A 21,555-nucleotide genomic window follows, 5' to 3' on the forward strand; every position below is an offset into this window, starting at 1 on the left:
GGTAGTGGGTCTCCATCTTTCCACCTACTACCCAAAGGGGCTGTTTCTGGTGGCCCTGTTAATTTTGGCAATATGAAGACCCCATGAGACAATTACACTGACCTGGTTTCCATCCGACCCAGGCCTTCACTGCTTCCAGGGCATCATTCTTATTGCAGACCATGTGAATGCCAACCCATGGAGCTCAAGGCCATCTACATAGACCACAATATAAATATGTGGAGCTGGGCAGTATGGTAATGCCAGGGCACATTAGGTGGCGGCCTAGCTGGGGACCCTTTCCTGGGCTTCCGGTTCTTTGTAGCCCTTTCTTCCTGGTGGAACCCAATACCTATGGTAGACACACACTCATAGCCCACCATCACTACCACCACCACCACCACCACCACCACCACCACCAGAACCTTCCCCATTCCTAAATATTCTCCAAGGTAAAGATGCATTTCCATAGCTTCTCTAGAGGAAACAGAGCCCAGCACTTATTCCCTGCTGCATGCTGGTGTCTCTCAGGACAGGGAAGTCTGCTTAGACTGGCCAGCTAGTAGGCCAGTGCCAACCTGGGATTCTCATGGCTGTGCGCTCTGTGCTCACCCACCTGTGAATCACCGGGCGGTACAGAGTGACAATCCATCAGCTGTTAAGATAAGATGAATGCAAAAAGGATGACATTGCCAAACAGACTGTTGGGTTATTTGGAGGTATCTGTATGACAACTCTAACCCGAAATTTCATATTTGGCACAGCCATGGCCTGTGGGGATGGCTGGCATTCTGGATATGTTGGAAACAGCATTGGTTAGACATGGAGCAATGTCCAAGTGCCAGCCCCACTCATCTGCTACACGTGCTGTGCTATTCTGCTTCACTCACACAAAACTAGACTGCAGCACAATATCCCGGCTCATCCTTGTGTGGTTCTCCAGCACTCACGGGCAATTATTTCTCCATTTCTATGTGTTTTAAACCTGTTTTCTCTCCGACCTGTCAATGAGAGCATGAACCTTTATGTGCCCCCACCTCCCTGGACCCTCTTGATAGGTTTCGTGGAAGTGGAATCATTCTAAGAAGCAGTGAAGGCAGGGTGCTGTTTTCTGCTTTCGCAGCTCTGTGGGGGTGGCTGCTGCTCACCATGGCGTCGGAGGGGCGTGGCAAGAAGAAAATCTATGATTGGTCAGCTCTGTATCTGAGGCAGTCTTAGTGACAGGCCCTTTCATGTGGCTCGTGCTAGTGCTCTGTACACTGTGCCTGGGTATGTTGGTTCTCGGATATGCCCAGCTTGAAACCAGGCTCCTTTTCTTGGGGAGATGAAGGTCCTGTCCCCAGTCTCTTTGCTCTGATTATGGTGGGTCTTCTGCCTGACGCACACGGGAAACCCATTCAGTGTCCACAGTGACCTCAAGTCCACTCCTGGAAACTCAAAAGCTCCCAGTATCTGTAACCTCTCGGTTGCTGATCTCTACTTAATGCAAACTCCCACTTGGGCTCCCATCTTGACTTCCACTTCCAGAGATTTCTGAGACTGACTTGAGGCTTTGTCCTGAACTGTCTTGATCAGTGTCCTTGACAGACTCTTGTGTGCTATACAAGAGAGCATTACTAATTCCTACATTTTTCAAATTGTGTGTCATGGTTCCATGTGGGAGGGAAAAAACAGATTTTGTGTTCTAATATACCCATGCATTTTGTACATGGGTACAAGAAGGGGGTAGGGTAGGCAATTTTCCCAAACTTATTTGACCACATATCCTTCCTTTTTGCCAAATACTGATTAGTACCTTCAGAGACACAATTGTTCACTGACTAATGCTTAGGGAAATGATGACATTTATATTGTTTTTCCGTTGTTTAACAACATAAAAAAGGAGATTCAAACCCTTAGGGATTTTCCTGCTCTCAATTCAACATTTCCAGAGATTGCCCCTGCCTGAAATCACTTGCTCACAATTACTCCCTACTAGCAGTTAACAATCACCATGCAAGACGCTCACCAACTCTCTGACATTATTTCATCTCCACCAAGCCCTCTTAATTCACTTTAGGATCCATGATCAGTCCTGGAAACAAAGAAGAAAATGGTGTGGCTAGAGTTTGGGACACTTACTTGAAGGAGTCAAGAGCATCGCTGACTGCATTGGCAAAATTGATATCCGTTGGGACATTTTTATATTCTAGGCAGTAGGTGGGTCTGACACCCAGAATCTCAACCTCACAGCCTAAGAAGGAAAAAGATGGCAAATAGTTACTCTCTTCAATAAGCAACGTCGAGTTATGAGCCTATTTCAGGAAGCAAACACCATTAGTCAAAATCAAAAATAAAAATGTTGCGTATTTTTATGAACTAAAATAACTTATTGCTAATAAGTGGTGTATTTAACTGCAATTTTGCATAACCGGAGCAGAGGTTCTCAAATGTCATTCCTATGCAACACTGGTGTCCCACATCAGAGACTGGCAAAAATTAGACCACAACTGTCTTTCCCAATTTGAAACAAAACACAATTAATCAATATATACAAATACCTCAACTGAAAATTTCTTCAATAGATTTTTCATGAATCTAAGTCTTTCATGAAAACAAAGTCTTCTAGTGTACTTTTGCCTCTTCTAGAATCAAGTATTAGGTAGCATCTGATTAGTCAGAGGATTATAAAATAAATATTTTACTATCCTGTGGCATTATACAAAAGCTAACTGGACTTAGAGGTACTCTGCCAAATTGGCAAGCTAAAAATCAGTGAGTTCAAGCAATGGGGTCTGAGCCGTATCCTTGCCTGGCCCAAAACAGAGTGAAAGAATCAAACTCATTCCAATGTGAACAGACTCAGCTTTTCTGCCCCAGACTCCTGGACAAGTAGAAGTAGTTGCTCTGCCGAGGAGACACCCATCCATATTAGGGAACGTAGAACAGAAGAGGGATGTGCCCACCTCGGTTTCTGCTAGTTGAGTAAATATTTATTGGGCATTTACTATGACCTAGTCACTATGTTCAGATGTACTGGAAACAGGAATGGATCTGGTAGGGTCTCCTTCCGGGAGCATCCCAGAGTTTAGTCTAGTGGGAGGGGACACAGGAAAGCATGTGGTATGTGAAGTCTAAAGGGAGGTGCATGCGTCCTGGGTGTTGTGGGAATCAGATGAAGGGCACTGACTTCAGGCATCACTTCCTCCTGAAAGCCTTCCTCAGGTCCCGATGTTGGGCTCAGTTTTGTAGATTTAGCCAGGGCAATGGGATGCAGGTGGGCTGGGAGGAAGTCCCAGGCAAAGACAGCAGCTTGACCAAGGGTTCAGAGAATTTCTGAGCAATACTGTATGTGTAGAGAACTGTAAGTACCATAAAATGCCAGACAATGGTGCCAGGAGACCAGATGCTGCTCTTTCTTATAGCCCAGGGAAAATGATTTCCAAGGTGAGGTAAGTAAAAGTGGGACAGAGGGAGCGCAGGAGGAAAGGAGGAAGGAGTCCCTGTCAGGAAGCACATCAACCCCACCCCTGGGTACATCTGCCAGCTGGTTACAGCTGATTTCAAAGATGATAGGGCAGCCTCCAGAAAGCATCCCTTCATCTGGCATACTATAGCAAGACCTGGGTGTGTCATGAGAGACCCTACTGCTTTCTGCTTGATACGTTGGGTTCAGGGAGAGCAAGGGCCCCTACAATAACTGTGACAGAACTAGAAAAGCAGGAAGTTTCCTTTTCCGAAACATGTTTTTTGAGAGGGAAAAATAGGCTAGGTGACCCAGAAATAAATACTGCTCATGACTTCCAGGAAAATATTCATTAGAGTAAGAAATGTCAGTGGAATCTTGAATGACTATATCACTTTAGATACCAGTGTTTTATCTGTTGAAGGTGATTTGTGAATTGTTATTGCTCTCTCAAAGCTATTTTTTCTGTATCCACCTTGTGCTCAGTGCCAGAAACCCCAAAGCAAGTAAGATATCACCCACCCTTTAAAAGTTAAACAGTCATGTACAGTGTGACCAGGTGTCTGCTTCTAGCATCTCTGACACATCTGTATGTAAATTGTAAGTAATGCAGTATGACCATGGTTTTTGCAGATAAGAGAAACACATCCTTTTTGGTGTTTGCACAAAATATAAAACTATAAATGTTTTTGGTACGAGCAACAATAAATATGTTTGTTAATGTTATCAAACAGATGTTCTCTTAATACCTTTACTTAAATAAAATGAATCTGGACTTAACACTGGCATAGTAATACAGTTCACCTGAGAAATTTGCCCTTGCCTCAGGTTAAAGTAGAAAACAAACTTTTTTTTATTGATTAATTACATGTAAAATTCTATAGTACAGGTAGAGGCAGTATGTGTCAAAGTGGAGCTGTTGTTATGGTGCTATGGACTTCTTTATTTTTGAAAACTATAATTAATTTTAATTTAAACAAACATCATGGCAGCAGCCTACCGTGGCTACCTAGGCTAAAGGTAGGATAGGAGAATCAAGAGAAATTCCCCCAAAGTACACAAACTCTTCACTGAGTGCAAAGCAACAGTTTTATCAAAGACTAAGGACATACATCAGAGTGGAAAGGGATCTTCCAACTTGCAGAAAGCTGTAGACAATGCTGGAGAGAAAAAGAATTCCTCAGTGACCCAAGAAGTTGGCAGCATGAATTCTCTATGTAAAGCACTGGACAAATCGCAAGACTTGCTAAAGTGATCGTCCTTATCATTTCTCACCTGTGACACTAGTGGAAAAATGAATCTAACTAAATCTTCAAGAAAGCCCAGACCCAGCTCAGCTACAGATTAGATTGATTTGGATGCCACCCTAGAGGAATGAAATAGGAAGAAATATGGCCTTTCTGGGGAAAATATTATTTACCATATTATCTCTATTGTTCTTTCTCACACAATGTCCAACATACAATAAAAAATCATGAAACATGCTAAAAACAGTAAAACGTGCCCCATAATTAAGAGAAAAAATAATCAACAGAATCAGATCCATAGATGGCACAATTGTCAGTGAGAAAGGTTAAACATAAAATACATTTTTAAAAAAGATTATTGACTAAATCAAAATTGATAACAATATATTATGGACTTTACAACATATGTAAAAGTAAAACATATGACAATAAGAATATAAAAAGTGCATATGTGGACAAATGGCATTATATAATAAAATTTTGAAACTCATGTCATTTGTGAATATTATTTTAAAGTAGATGTAAATAAGTTATAGATGTGTGTTGAAATGTCTAGAATAACCATTAGGAAAAAAACAATAAAATCTAAGATTAATAAAGAAGATATGGTAGAATTCTAAAAGTACTCAATTAGTGGAAAAAAGATAGGAAAGGAGAAACAGAGGAACAAAAACAGTTAAGACAAGTAAAAAAACAGTATGAAGATGAGAGTTTTAAACTCCAAAACATCAATAATTACATCAAAAATAAATGGACTAAATATGTTATTTAAAAGGCAGAGGTGGGTCAGACTGAATAAAAAAGCAAGACCTGAGGTCAGGAGCTTGAGACTGGCCTGGCCAACAAGGTGAAACCCTGCCTCTACTAAAAATATAAAATTAGCCAGGCGTAGTGCTGTGTGCCTGTATTCCCAGCTACTTGGGAGGCTGAGGCAGGAGAATCCCTTGAACCTGGGTGGTGGAGGTTGCAGTGAGCTGAGATTGAGCCATTGCACTCCAGCCTGGGCAACAAGAGCGAAACTCCATATCAAAATAATTTTTAAAAAATTGTTAAGCCTAAGTGATAACTATTAAGGTAGTTATGTGAAAATATTTTATGGAAGAATAAGGTGTATACTTAACATTTTTAAAGTAATAATCTGGGTCTAAATTTCCAAATTATGTCAACAGAAATTGGGAGAGAGTGCCAGGGAAGGAAGAGAAAGCATTTTCATTGTTGATGAAGGGAAGGGATAGTCAATATATAATGTTTCATTCTAGATATTGATTTAAAAGATTTGAAAATACAGAACAGCATAGGTTTTGAGTCATCAAGGAAAAAAACAAAAAAAAATTGATCAAATATCAAAGTACATATAAGTGAATAAAAGGAAGCAACCAGGAAGCATTAATACTGAATGAATAAAAAAGGAGAAAACCAAATTTATTAACTTCAAAATTATTGTGAATAGATTAAATTCTACTTTTTTTTGAGGCAGAGTCTCACTCTGTCACCCAGGCTGGAGTGCAGTGGCACGATCTCGGGTCACTGCAACTTCCACCTCCCGGGTTCAAGCAATTCTCCCACCTCAGCTTCCTGAGTAGTTGGGATTACAGGCATATGCCATCATGCCTGGCTAATTTTTGTATTTTTAGTAGACACGAGGTTTCACCATGATGGCCAGGCTGGTCTCAAACTCCTGATCTCAAGTGATCTGCCTGCCTCAGCCTCTCAAAGTGCTGGAATTACAGGCATGAGCCACCATGCCTGGGCAGTTAGCCTATTTTTAAAGAATGTCAAGATGATGTAAGAAATAAAATCCAACTTTATTTACAAAATGCACATTTGAAATAAAATGACACAGAAGAATAGACATAAAAGAATGGGCAAAAAAAAACCTACACACACAAAGAAATCTTGGAAATATAACGTGCAAAATTGCAACTTGGTGGAAAACTTTCATGACAGTTCAAGACATAAAGAATAAATACAAATCTAGAGGATTTGAATGTTAGTATCAATAGGCTGGATTCAATAGATATTGAAAAGTTTATCTTATTAGCATAGAATGTGCATTATTTTCAAATATAACTGTTGAAAAAACTGATCATATTCTGGTCAAAAAGAAAATCTCAGTAACTTCCAAAAAGCAGAATTTTTGTAGGCCACAATTGCATACTATCTGATCATGGGTAATAAAATTAGGAATTAGTCATGATAATTAACCACCAATAAATCTAACTGCCTATAAATTAAAAAGAAACCTTTATGTAACTTGATGTAAAGAGGAAATGAAAACTTCACCGACAGGCTAGTTATTAACAACAGTGAAAACTCTACATTTTTCAAAACTTCAAGGGATGCATTTTCATTTAGGTGAGAAGCAAATCAGGAATGCTATCATCACCATGGTAATTTATTATTATTACTGTTATAGAACTTCTCAAACAGGAAAAAGAAATAAGAAATGAATGCTGGAAATCAGGAGGCATGTAAGCGTTCCTCTATTGGAAAGTTTTGAAAACTTTTTGTCTGTAATCTGTGGAAAAATGCACTGACGTAGTACACAAACACCCCCCCCAACATACACACACACACACACACACACACACCAGAAACAAAATTTCACCAAATTATAGGCAATGTACACGAATACTTTCTTCTTCTATTCTGTTCTGTGTTTTTTAAAAAATGCTTATTAGCATTCCATAAGTACGTTTCAACTTATGGATCAAGTGAACTCCCATCCACTACGCATCAAGACCTGTGTTTGAAAAATACACCTAGACATGGATTTCAGGGTCACTGTTATCCATTGAGACTAAGGTTGTTATGAAACTCAGACAACTTCTATGGTCTACATGCTTTGCCCAGCAAACCACTGCTAGAAACATACTCTAAAAAATAAAGTTGTATATACAAGCATCTTTATTACAATATTATTTATAAAACTGAGAAGCAATTTAAAGATTTGATAATAGAGGTCTGGTTAAATTATAGCATATCCACATAATGAAGTAATATGCAGGCATTAAAATAATTATGCCATTTTATTTAGTGGCATAATATTTTGAAAGAAAAAAGCTACAAAATAGTATATAACGGATGATCTCCTTTTTGGAAGTATTTAAAGCAGGTTTATGTCCAAAAAAGAGTAGAAGTAAATACAACAAAATAGAAGAAAGGACACAATTTCAATGACTGGTTTGGCAGACTTTTTTTGGTTGATTGAAGTGATTCCAAACTCCCTTCTCTGTTTCTGTTTTGTCGAATATAAAGAGGAAAACTTCCCCACTTCCTCAGGTCCCCTTGTGGGTAGGAATTGTCATTTGACTTAGAAGTGGCATTGAGATTGGGTGCGGAGCTTAGGGTGGGAAGCTTTGCTTCCTCATGAAAGACAAGGTGTGCTGCTGGCCAAGCTACTCTCTTCTCCAGTTTGGAATGCGGTTGTGAGGGCAGGATCCCTGGGTCTGCAGCAGCTGCCTTGAAACTATAGGGCAACAAGCATGAGGATAAGCTGATGTGCTGAAATGGGCAAGGGATATAAAGAGCCTGGGTTTTGGCCGGGCGCGGTGGCTCACGCCTGTAATCCCAGCACTTTGGGAGGCCGAGGCGGGTGGATCACGAGGTCAGGAGATCAAGACCATCCTGGCTAACACGGTGAAACCCCGTCTCTACTGAAAACACAAAAAATTAGCCGGGTGTGGTGGTGGTGCCTGTAGTCCCAGCTACTCGGGAGGCTGAGGCAGGAGAATGGCGCGAACCCGGGAGGCGGAGCTTGCAGTGAGCTGAGATCACCCCACTGCACTCCAGCCTGGGCGACAGAGGGAGACTCGGTCTCAAAAAAAAAAGAGCTTGAGTTTTAAAAATGACGTTGGTCAGTGTCTGAACCACATAAAGCACTCCTTGTTATATGATACAAATCAATTCCTTTGTGTTTATCCAGTCTAATCTACATTCTATATCATTTGCAGCAGACAAGTCCTAACTGACAGAGAGAGATAGTGGTGACTTTCTATTCTTATTATTACTTATCTGAATGGAACTAACTTTTCTAAAATAAATGTTGCTTTTGTCATAAGGAACTAAAACTTATTTTGTAGTGTTAACTTCCAACTGCCTTGTAATATGCCAATTAGGACACAGAAGTTCCGTTATGTGACTGTATCACTATTTACCTATCCTAAAGTTGTTGAACATTTGGGTCATTGCCAGTGTTCAAATATAGTAGATAATGCCGACAGAAACATTTCTGTACAGTTTCTTTGGTGCTCATAGGTATGCATTTCTGTTAGGATACACGCATGAAGAGAAGAGCTCGATTTGGGGAACGTATACAGTCAACTTTATAAGATAATGTCAAAGAGTTTTGTAAATCTGTTGTTTCAACTTGCTTCCACCAGCACTTTTTCTTTCTTTCTTTCTTTCTTTCTTTCTTTCTTTCTTTCTTTCTTTCTTTCTTTCTTTCTTTCTTTCTTTTTCTTTCTTTCTTTCTTTCTTCCTTTCTTTCTTCCTTTCTCTCTCCTCTCTCTCTCTTTCTTCTTTCTTTCTTTCTTTTCTTTCTTCTTTCTTTTTTTTTTTGAGATGGAGTCTCCCTCTGTCGCCCAGGCTGGAGTGCAGTGGAGTGATCTTAGCTCACTGCAATCTCTGCTCCTGGGTTCAAGCGATTCTCCTGCCTTAGCCTCCCTGAGTAGCTGGGACTACAGGCACCTGTCACCATGCCCAGCTAATTTTTTTTTTTTTTTTTTTTTTTGTATTTTTAGTAGAGATGAGATTTCACCATGTTGGCCAGGCTGGTCTTGAACTCTTGACCTCAGGTGATCCACCTGCCTTGGCGTCCCAAAGTGCTGGGATCACAGGTGTGAGCCACCATGCCCCGGCCTCTACCAGCACTTTCTAAGACTCAGTTGCTCCATCCTCATCAACACTTGGATTTGGTGGTTTTCAAAATTACCCATTTTCCATTTCAGTGTCTGTGACTATCAAGAGTCTGTAGAGAAACAAGGACCAATAGAACACACACACACACACACACACACACATATATAAAGAGGTATATTATGAGGAATTGGCTTCCACAATTATGGAGGCTGAGAAGTCCCACCATCCGCCATCCACAAGCTGGAGATCTAGGAAACCTGGTGGTTGTAATTCAGTCCTAATTCAGTCCTAATTCAGTCCTAATTCAGTCTGAAGGCCTGAGAACCAGGAGCACTGAGAGCAGAAGATGGATGTCCCAGCTGAAGCGATTAGGTAGGAAGGAGTGACTCCTTCCCTCCTAAGCCTTTTGTTCTATTCAGGCCCTCAAGGGATTGGATGATGGCCACCCACATTGGGGAGGGAAAAATACATTACTGAGTCCACTGATTCAAACGTCAATCTCAACTGGAAACCCCCAACAGAAACACACAGAAATAATATTTAATCTGGGGACCCCTCTACCTGACAAGTTGACACATAAAAATAACCATCACAGTGGGTATGATGAGTTCTCACATTGTAGTTTTATTTTGCTTTTTTTTTTTTTGCTAACAAGGCTGAATGTCTTTACATATGTTTATTGACCATTGGGATACCCAATTATGTAAAGTGTTAGCTCATATTTTTCTATTGAGTTGACTTTTTCCTTTTTATTTATAGGAATTGTGCATATGTTCCAGATATCAACTTGTTGTTTTATTTCCTCATACTTTGTAATTATTTTTGTCCTTTCTAGTAATGTCTTTTCATAAAGAGAAGCTTCTAATTTTAATGACTTCATCAGTCATTTTTCTACACTGTTAGTGCTATCTTTTCCTGCTTAAGAAATATTCTTCTTATCTAAAGTCATGAAGATATTCACCTATGTTTTCTTTCTTCAGTTCCAAATTTTTCTAAACATAGAAGCCTTATGTTTTCCATTTTATGTTTAGATCTACAATCCATCAGGAATTACCTAGAATTAATTTTCATATATGGTATTAGATAGGAGTCAGAAGATGTATATATATATTTATATATATACACACACACATATATAGGAGTCAGAAGATGTATATATAGATACACATATATACATACACACACACACACACACACATATATAGATATATATATAAAATCTCCAATTGATCTATCATAATTTTTTGGAGACTATCTTTTGTCACTTTGTGGCAGTGTCACTGTCATAAATCAGATATTGGATCATATGTTTGTGGGTTTATTTCAGGAATTTCTGACCTTTACCCTTAGTCTATTTAACTATTCTTGTGGAAATACAATTTGTCTTACTTTTTGTAGTTTAAAGTAGGTCTGTATCTATTAATGGAGTAAATCTTCCTGTTTTGTTCATCTGACTCTAAATAGTTTCAGCTATTCTGGAGTCTGCATTTCATATAAATTTTAGAATCAACCTGTCAATTCACACACACACACACACACACACACACACACACACACACAGTTGAGATTTTGACTGGGATTACAGTGAATCTGTAGATCCATTCTGAGAAAACTGATAAAATACTAAGACTACCAGTTTATAAACATATTTTTCCAATTATTTAGGTCTTTTTACATTTCTCTAAATGCTTTTTGATATTAAGTTCTTGAGTCATTTTTATTAGATTTATTCTTACATCTTTCATGTATTTGAATTTACCATAAATGGTATTGACCTTTTAATTTTTTCTCAGTTTTCTGTTGATACCAATACAGTAATTTTTAAATTTTGAATGTATATCAAAATGCCTCTTATTAATTCTAAAAGTGAATTCTTTGGGGTTTTTCCAAAACAGTTATCTGTGAATAATGACAGTTTTTTGCCTTTTTAATTGTTTTACTTTTATCCCTGTCATCTTCCCCTGCTCCCCCGAAGGACCCTCCAGTACAAAGCTAAATAGAAGTCATGCTAGGAGGCACCCTTACCATAGTCCTGAATGCATTTCTCCATAAACTATGATGTTTGCTGTCATTTTTTTTTTTGGTAGATATCCTTTATCACACTAAGGGTGCAGTGTACTAATTACCCAACTTTATTTTAATAAATCTAGTTTAGGATTGTATCAATTGCTTTTCATGTATCTACTGAAATGATTAGATGATTTTCTCTTTCATTCTATTACTGTTGTAAATGATATTGATTGATTTTTTTTTTTTTTTTTGAGATGGAGCCTCACTCTGTCACCCAGGCTGGAGTGATTTTTAAATGTTAAACCTGGGTTTTCCTTTTATAAACCCAATTGGTTGGCATATATTATTCTATTGATGTATTGATAGATTCAGGATGCAAATACTTTGTTTCTAATTTTTCTATCTATGTTCATGAAAAAGGTTGTCTTGTAATTTTACTTTCTTTTAATGTCTGTCACATTTTTGTATCAAGATTACACTAACCTCATTATGGAAGTGATTTATTTATTTATTTATTTATTTATTTATTTATTTATTTATTTTTAGAGCTGGTATCTCACTATGTTGGCCAGGCCAGTCTTGAATGGCCAGGCCAGTCTTGAATTCCTGAACTCTGGGGATCTTCTTGCCTCAGCCTCCCAAGCAGCTGGGATTACAAGTGTGCACCACTATGCTTGGCTTGATTTATCTTTATGCATTCTCAGGAAGAATTTCTGTAAGATTGTTATTATTTTTTCCTTAAATGTTTGAAAACTTCACTAGTGGAGTGTCTAATACTGGGTTATTTTAGGAATGGTTTTTAAAGACTTAATTTTAAAACTGACACAGAAGTATTCCAATTTTCTATTTCTTTTTTTCTGTTTTGGTTATGTTTCCCCTAGAAATCTGTCTGTTTCATGTGTGCTTTCAAATACATTGGTGTAACATTTTCACACTGTATTACTGGCTTTTTACGGTCTACAGGTTCTCTGTTGATGTCCCTTTTTTCATTTTATTATTGGCTATTTGTGTCTTCTCTCTTTATTTCTTTATAAGCCTTGTCAAGTTTTCATCCATTTTAACAGTTTTTTTTTCCTGAAAACAAATGTGGCTTTGTCAGTTTTCTTTGTTGTATGTTTATTTTCTATTTTATTCATTTCTGCTCATCATGATTTTCTTCTTTACATTTGGGGATAATTAAATTTGCCTTGAATTGGAGACAAATAATTACTTTTGGCCTTCTTAGCTAATGCATCTTGTATGCCTGTTAATTTCCTTTTAAGGATGGCTTTAGCTGCATTCGTCTTATGCCACTACATCATAAGCAGCATTTTTACTATCCCTCAGTTCAAGATTTTTCTAAGTTTTCACAATTACTTCTTTGAATCAGGAGTTATTTAGAGGTCTGGTTATTTTCCAAATGTATGAGGATTTTTTATTTTTATTATTGATTATTGTTTAATTACATGACAGTCAGAGGACACATTCTGATGATTTCAGACCTTTTCAATTTGTTGAGAAAGGTTTTATGGCTAACATATGGCCATTTTTGATAAATGTTTCATGTATACTTGAAAATAATGTTTATTCAGCAGCTAGGTGCAGAGTTCTAGTAAATTCAATCAGGTAAAAATGTTAATTATATTATGTAAATTTTCTGTATCTTTCTAACTTTTTGCTCTCTTATTCTATCAGTTATTGAGAAAGATGTGTTTAAATCCACTATTATTGTGAATTTACCTGTGTCTCCTTTTAGCGCTTCCCATTTTTGACTTATTTATGTTGAGAGTGTATAATTAGGAACATTACAATTTAGAACTGTTACATCTTCTTAGCAGATAAAAATTGATATCAACATGAAATGTCCTTAACTTAAAAACATTCTAGCATTAGAGTCTACATTGCCTAATGTTATTATAGCTGCACCAGCTCTCTTAGTGTTTTGTGCAATGTGTCTTTTAAAAATGCTATTACTTTCAACTTTCTGCATACTTATATTTAATGTATGTCTTTATAAGTAGCCTATATTAGTTTTTGGTTTTATCCAGTCTGATGATAGTCATTTTTAAAGTAAATTTCTATCAAAATTTAACATAGATGCAAAAAAGTGAATAATTCATAAGGGTACTGTTCAGTGAATCGTTAAAAGGTAAAGGCAGCTGTGTACTGAGTACCCACGTCAGAAAACAGAACACGGCCATCACGTGTGGGCACCTTTTCATGCTCCCTTCTCATCACTGTGCACCCAAGGGTGAATACTGTTCTAACACTGCACATTAGCTTCACCTGTTTTGAATTTTATGTAAATGGAACACTATATAAATTCTGATTCATTAAAATATTTAACAAAATATTAGTAAAAAAATTAAAATTTACATTTAATGTATTTTCTGATATTTTTGTGTTTAAATCAGCCAATTAACTACATTTCGTATCCATCACACATTTGATAGCTTTTCCTCTCCTTCTTTAATTTCTTTTGAATAAAGTACACATTATTATTATTGTGCCATTTCCCTTCCTCTATTAGTTTGCTATTTGTATACTTTGATTAACCTCTTCCTTGCAAAGGGCCCCAGAGATGATAAAAATGGAAATATTAGTCTATTAAAGTCTATTAGTCTATTAAATTTTATATGAATATAAAATTTATATTAAAATATAAATTTCATTCCACAACTTCCCAGAAAATACAAGAACATTCAGACACTTTAACTCTGAAATTTACATTTCTCCCATCTTCTGTGCTTCTATTGTCATGTACTTTAATTCTCGACAGGATTTTAATCCAAAAAAGGGATTTTTAGTATTATTATTTATTTAAATTTACCTACACACTCACCCTTTCTATTACTCTTCATTTCCTCCTCCATCTCTGTGCTTCCATCTGTGATCATTTTCCTTCTGTCTAAAGAAGTTAATATTTCCTTTACTCTAGCTGGCAATGAGTTCTCTCAGTTTGCTATCTCTATATTTTCTATGGTTGCTGTCTCAGTTTACTATGCTATCATTTTTGAAGAATATTTTCACTTGATATAGAATTTTACGTTGATCACTGTTTTCTCATATCATTTTGAGGATCTCATTCCATTGTCTCCTTGGATTCAAATATTTTGTTGGAAAGTCAGCTGTCAGTCTTATTATTGCCCCACTGAACAATTTTCTCTGGCTTCTTTTAAGATTTTCTCATTGTCTTTGGTTTTCACCAGTTCTGAAATCCATGATGCTCTTTCCTGTTTCACAGCACTTCTTGAATGTATAGTTTGGTAATTCTTGTCAGTTTGGGGAAATTCTCCATTATTATTACTCAAATATTACTTCTGCCCCATTTTCCCTCTCCTGCTGTGACCCCTTCACTATATCCCGCATGTCTCTTACATTCTTTTCTGCCTTGTTCATCCTTTTGCCTCTTCACATTGAAGCTGGATAGCTCTGTCTTTATTTCTAGAGTTCCCTTTGTAAAAAAGATTTTAATTTACTACTGCAGGTCTCCATTTTGTGATTTAGTCTTTTATCAGAGTTATTTTTGTTTTTCTGAGATGGAGTCTCGCTCTGTCACCCAGGTTGGAGTGCAGTGGCGCAATTTCAGCTCACTGCAACCTCCGCCTTCCAGGTTCAAGCAATTCTCCTGCCTCAGCCTCCTGAGTAGCTGGGACTACAGGCACCCACCACCACACTTGGTTAATTTTTGTATTTTTAATAGAGATGGAGTTTCACCATGTTGGCCAGATTGGTCTCGAACACCTTACGTCAAGCAATCCACCTGCCTCAGCCTCCCAGAGTGCTGGGATTACAGGCGTGAGCCACTGTGCCTGGCCCATAGTGGTTTTGGGTCTATTCTGCTTTTTTTTTTTCTCTCTTGGTTTTTCAGTCAGGCCTTGTTTTCTTATAATCTTTTTTTTTAATTGAATACTACATATTATATGCATAAAATTGTAAATACCACTTAACAGGATATGTAGTTATCTTCTAGTGAGCACACAGTTTTGCTCATGGTGAGGATTTAGGCTATGAGCAGACTACCTTAATCCAGAGTGGATTGTCGAGGATTAAGATGATTTGAAGCTTAGCTGTGTCTTTATGAAGGCTTCCCCCTTGTCTATTTCTAGCTTATTCTTACTGCTAGGGTGTTGCTTTTTACTGTTCCAACTGAAAGTCTGGATTTTTACTAGATTTATTTTCCTTGGTGGGCCCTGAACTCCAATTTTTGTCCTTTCCCCTAACCAATAGTGCTGCCATGTCTCTTGACCTCTCAACTGCTGCTTTTGTGATCAGCATTTGACTGAAGGAGAGATGGGTACCATTGCTGGATGCACCTCTTTCTCCAGGTCTTGGCATGTCTCTGGTCCATCACATGCACACATGCACGCAGGCCAGCAGCTTTTCTAGTTGTTCCTGGAGAGATGCATTGTTTCAAAACAACTTAGCTGGGCATTGTACCAACTAGAACCCCACATTTCAATAAATAATTTTTAAACATAAAAGGTTACAATTTTAGAAATTATCTTTACATTTTATTAGAAATGCATGTCTTAATGAAAGAAGTAGGTGTGCTTTAAAACATTAATTTGTATATTCATGGATAAATATGACTGATTTCTAGAATGAGACAAGTTTAGAATCAATGCTATTTCTAATCATTAAATGTAAGTGCTGAGAAAGTTGTTCACATAAATAAATATATAGAAATAGAAGGAGTTTTTGTACCAATGTCATTTAATTCTTTGAACTGCTTCTTTGAATGCCAAAATCACACAGTGATCTATCATCATGCATTTGAAAACAACATTTCAGCTGACAACTCAATTAAGTTTTTCTTAAATAATTAAAAAGCAAACACTGGAAACATCTTTTCTTTTAAGTTCTGTTATTTTGTTACTGGATTCACTCACTTTCCAACATTTACATCAATATTTTGAACCATCTGTCTGGTGCTAAAGGCATTTGTATACCGTGTCAATGCATCTTAGGAATATTCTTGATGAGTGAGAGGTATCTTTTTCTTACATATAAGAGGAAAGAACATTTTTTAGTCAGGATGACTTTAGCAATAGGTATGGACGTTGAGGATCTTAGAATTGGTTTCTTTAAAACTAATCTTGCTCTTGGAAATCCCTGGGAATTAAGTCTGAAGACTCCTGAACTCAGAAACTAGGCAGCAGAAGCTGTACTCTATGGGAACTGTGATATCCTGGAAGCAACTGGGCCCGAAGTGATGTTGACAGTTGGAGGTAAGAGGTGAGATCCATCTGACAGTGGCATAAGGGATTCTCTTCAAGGTTATCCCCCAACTAAAGCTCTATGTGCAGAGCAGAGAGAGGAAGAAACTTCGAAGCCGGGGCAAATAGGACATCCTAATTATGATCTACTAAGATGATTACAGACTCAAATAATGGGGTGAGAAGGTCCTATCTCCACCCATCAGAGGTGCTCTGAATGCAAGTCCTGCAGACACCGTTCATTTGGGTGGAAGTCATGTGTCTCTGAGAAGGGATGGGACTGCAACCCAAGTGGATGGAGACTGGACAGGTGCAATCCTTCTGCTCCGTCTCTGCAGAATGGTCTCTCCGCAGTGAAATCCCAAAAGGGAAAACATCTGCCCTTACCTCTAATGTTAAAACCCAGAGTGAATAAATGACTGGCTAGGCAACGGCCAGCAATAAATGACAATGGCAAAGAAACGGAGCGTGGAAGAGAGAGCAGTTTCAGATTCAGCAAAGTTTTAGAGGGAGCAAAGTTAATTATTCTGAGGTGAATTTTTTTTTTTAGTTTTTTTTAAATTTATTATTATTATACTTTAAGTTTTTGGGTACATGTGCACATTGTGCAGGTTAGTTACATATGTATACATGTGCCATGCTGGTGCGCTGCACCCACTAACTCGTCATCTAGCATTAGGTATATCTCCCAATGCTATCCCTCCCTCCTCCCCCCACCCCACAACAGTCCCCAGAGTGTGATGTTCCCCTTCCTGTGTCCATGTGTTCTCATTGTTCAATTCCCACCTACGAGTGAGAATATGCGGTGTTTGGTTTTTTGTTCTTGCGATAGTTTACTGAGAATGATGATTTCCAATTTCATCCATGTCCCTATAAAGGACATGAACTCATCATTTTTTATGGCTGCATAGTATTCCATGGTGTATATGTGCCACATTTTCTTAATCCAGTCTATCATTGTTGGACATTTGGGTTGGTTCCAAGTCTTTGCTATTGTGAATAATGCCGCAATAAACATACGTGTGCATGTGTCTTTACAGCAGCATGATTTATAGTCCTTTGGGTATATACCCAGTAATGGGATGGCTGGGTCAAATGGTATTTCTAGTTCTAGATCCTTGAGGAATCGCCACACTGACTTCCACAATGGTTGAACTAGTTTACAGTCCCACCAACAGTGTAAAAGTGTTCCTATTTCTCCACATCCTCTCCAGCACCTGTTGTTTCCTGACTTTTTAATGATTGCCATTCTAACTGGTGTGAGATGGTATCTCATTGTGGTTTTCATTTGCATTTCTCTGATGGCCAGTGATGGTGAGCATTTTTTCATGTGTTTTTTGGCTGCATAAATGTCTTCAAATACCTAGGAATCCAACTTACAAGGGACATGAAGGACCTCTTTAAGGAGAACTACAAACCACTGCTCAAGGAAATAAAAGAGGATACAAACAAATGGAAGAACATTCCATGCTCATGGGTAGGAAGAATCAATATCGTGAAAATGGCCATACTGCCCAAGGTAATTTACAGATTCAATGCCATCCCCATCAAGCTACCAATGACTTTCTTCACAGAATTGGAAAAAACTACTTTAAGGTTCATATGGAACCAAAAAAGAGCCCACATTGCCAAGTCAATCCTAAGCCAAAAGAACAAAGCTGGAGGCATCACACTACCTGACTTCAAACTATACTACAAGGCTACAGTAACCAAAACAGCATGGTACTGGTACCAACACAGAGATATAGATCAATGGAACAGAACAGAGCCCTCAGAAATAACGCCGCATATCTACAACTATCTGATCTTTGACAAACCTGAGAAAAACAAGCAATGGGGAAAGGATTCCCTATTTAATAAATGGTGCTGGGAAAACTGGCTAGCCATATGTAGAAAGCTGAAACTGGATCCCTTCCTTACACCTTATACAAAAATCAATTCAAGATGGATTAAAGACTTAAACGTTAGACCTAAAACCATAAAAACCCTAGAAGAAAACCTAGGCATTACTATTCAGGACATAGGCATGGGCAAGGACTTCATGTCTAAAACACCAAAAGCAATGGCAATCAAAGTCAAAATTGACAAATGGGATCTAATTAAACTAAAGAGCTTCTGCACAGCAAAAGAAACTACCATCAGAGTGAACAGGCAACCTACAAAATGGGAGAAAATTTTCGCAACCTACTCATCTGACAAAGGGCTAATATCCAGAATCTACAATGAACTCAAACAAATTTACAAGAAAAAACAAACAACCCCATCAAAAAGTGGGCGACGGACATGAACAGACACTTCTCAAAAGAAGACATTTAACCGAGGTGAATTTGCGTGGGAGCTTTGTTTCGTTTTCTCTAGTTTTTATCTGATGGAAATCAGACTGGAGGGGGAGTGTTGTGTGAATCCCAGGAGGCAGCTGTCTAATCAGGAGTCTGTGGGCCCCTCTCCTGTATCTCCCACAGGCTCAATCTGTGAAGTAGGCGAGCATTGCTCAACCTCGCAGGCTGCTGCCTCCGGGCCATTTTCATGGCTCCACAGGGAGCATGGAATCTGGTCAGCTGAGATCTTGCAAGTCCCCTCAACATGACTGAGGAAAGCACGGCTTTCTGAATCTCTGCCTCAGGGATCTGTGGGGAAGGCGGCAACAAGGGCGATGGGCTGCCTTTCACAATTTCAAACATTAATCAGGGACTTGGGGCAAGATTTTGGTTTCATGACAACTTTGAGGGCGTGGTTTAGCTTTATTCTGTCTTGTTTCCTCATCATTCCCAGGGAACATTGCAGGGAAATGCCCTTAATTAGGGCTCAGTTTTTAGGACCTCCTCTTATCTCTGTCTAGAGTCTGCCTTCTTGCTGGGTATTCCCATCTCGGGCAGTCTTCTACATCCTGATTGGAAAATAGAGCATTAGTGAGAACTTAAAGGACAACCAATGACAGCTGTCACTAAACCCATAGGCTTTTGTGCAAAATAATAATAATAATGATGATGATAAGGTATTTCTTCTTCAAAACATATAACTTCCACCCATTAGAAAATTATTTTGATATACTTATTTTTTTATAACACTTTTTTGGCTTGGACCAAAAATTGTCAACACAAATATGCAAGTCTGTAACGTCTACAATACGGACGATGCCCCCCATAGATGTGGCATCCTGTGCAATTTACAGCTTTCACAGCTGTAGCTGCCATCGTACCTCAAACCCCTTCATCTACAGCTGAGAAAACAGAGGCCTCCTATGGGAGAGGTGAACGTCCCAAGGTCTCCCGGCCTGCCAGCCATCGGGTCTAGCTCTGGTACTTTCCACTGTGCGCACTGCCTTCCTGAAGGAGACTCGCTTCCTGGCAACTCTCTCCAAGGACCGCCAAGTTGAGCCCATAAAAATTACATTTCTCCAAACTTCCTAGAGCCTAGGTTTCCCCTTCCAAGTGTAGCTCCTGCTGCCTGCCAATTTGGACACATCTTGTAACAATAACCCCTGTGCGCTGCATTTTATGTGATGCGAGACAGGTGTGCAACTGTTGAATGCATGTCTCAAGAGAGCTTATTAAAACAGCTAAGCCAATTAACTCTCTTAGAAGCACGTAACCTTTTCCAGGAAAATACATCTGAGGCACAGAAGCTTGTGGGAACAAGTCCTTGGGGGAAAGCATGGCCTTTGATCTCAGAGACACTTTTCCTGGGGTCGGCCTTGCCCACGGGGCTGGGGGACCTTTGGCGGTGGCTCCCTTCTGATGCAGGGAGGAAGAGGGTGGGCTAGCCTGAGCGCAGGGTGACCCTGCAGACTGGCCTTGTGTGCAGGGGTGAGAGCAAGCTGAGGAAGACAAATTAGATGAGAACCAACTCATCCATTAGCGCTGACTCTGAAAACTCAACTGAAAATGACCTACTGGGCACACAAAGTGACTAATAGGAAACCAAGATGAGAGGGAATGTGTGCCATACCCAGGCTGAGTCTCAGCTTCAGGGAGGCAGATGGTGAAACTACAGCCAGGCATAATGAGGCCAAAGGCCGCGCTTTCATCTCTCTATCTGCTGGTGAGCTTCAGATCAGGAAGAATCCCTGGCCCAGGGTCAGTGACTGCACTTCTTCCGAGTGGGACCAGGTGAGAGGAATGAATGACCACGACTGGAATTACGGCCCCTACAGGCCACTTGACATAAGCGATCCACAGGGTCTTTGTGTCTGAGGCACGTGCCTCATGACCTTCTCAATCTTGAAAGGATTACAGTGGCTCCATGCTTCCCACAAAGGAAGCCCTCTTGACTTTCTGCACCACACGGTTTTCCTGACCAAAGCCTCCTTCTCCGAGGAGCTGGTTTCCTCGCATTTGGATCACAGCAGACTGAACCTACCTGGCATGCAACATGCTGACAAGTCCTTTAATGCAAAGCTCATCAGGGTTGCTGAACCTCTTGCCCCTGTCTAGGAATTCCTTCCTCACCCCTCCAATTTGAATCTCTGATTCCCAAGTCTTACAAATGGCCTTATCCCTCATGTCTACTGGAGTCTCATGGTCTCCCAGCCTTCTCAGGTGGTTCTGAGCCACTCATAGGAAGAGCTGAGGCAAGGAGGGAGCAGTGTCTGTGGGCCCTGCAAAGCCTCTTCTCTGCAGTTTTTGGGCAGCAGCCCGGCACCAGCTCTCCTGGACTAGCCAGTCCTGTGGCCTTGTCAATCAGCTCCGCCTCTGCCTCAGTTCTGTGGGTGAGCCCTGAGACATGACACGATCAGGCTCTGTCCTCCTCCCCTTCTCCATGGACCTCGTGGCCTCTCCCGCTGTGCGTCCCTTTCCTGGGAGCCCCACTTTCTGTC

The 21,555-nt window shown here is 39.3% G+C and overlaps 1 protein-coding gene across 2 annotated transcripts in view; it reads right to left on the reverse strand.

Annotated features, from left to right (window-relative positions):
* Positions 1-21,555, reverse strand: part of ENPP6 (ectonucleotide pyrophosphatase/phosphodiesterase 6) — a 132,038-nt gene that overhangs the window by 36,169 nt on the left and 74,314 nt on the right. For both annotated transcript variants that reach the window (XM_003823458.4, XM_034959477.3), the window contains exon 3: positions 2,101-2,212. In XM_003823458.4, the coding sequence (XP_003823506.2) occupies positions 2,101-2,212 (112 nt within the window). The remainder of the gene's footprint in view (positions 1-2,100; positions 2,213-21,555) is intronic.

The sequence above is a fragment of the Pan paniscus genome, chromosome 3 (assembly GCF_029289425.2).
Source record: "Pan paniscus chromosome 3, NHGRI_mPanPan1-v2.0_pri, whole genome shotgun sequence".
Classification (NCBI taxonomy): domain Eukaryota; kingdom Metazoa; phylum Chordata; class Mammalia; order Primates; family Hominidae; genus Pan; species Pan paniscus.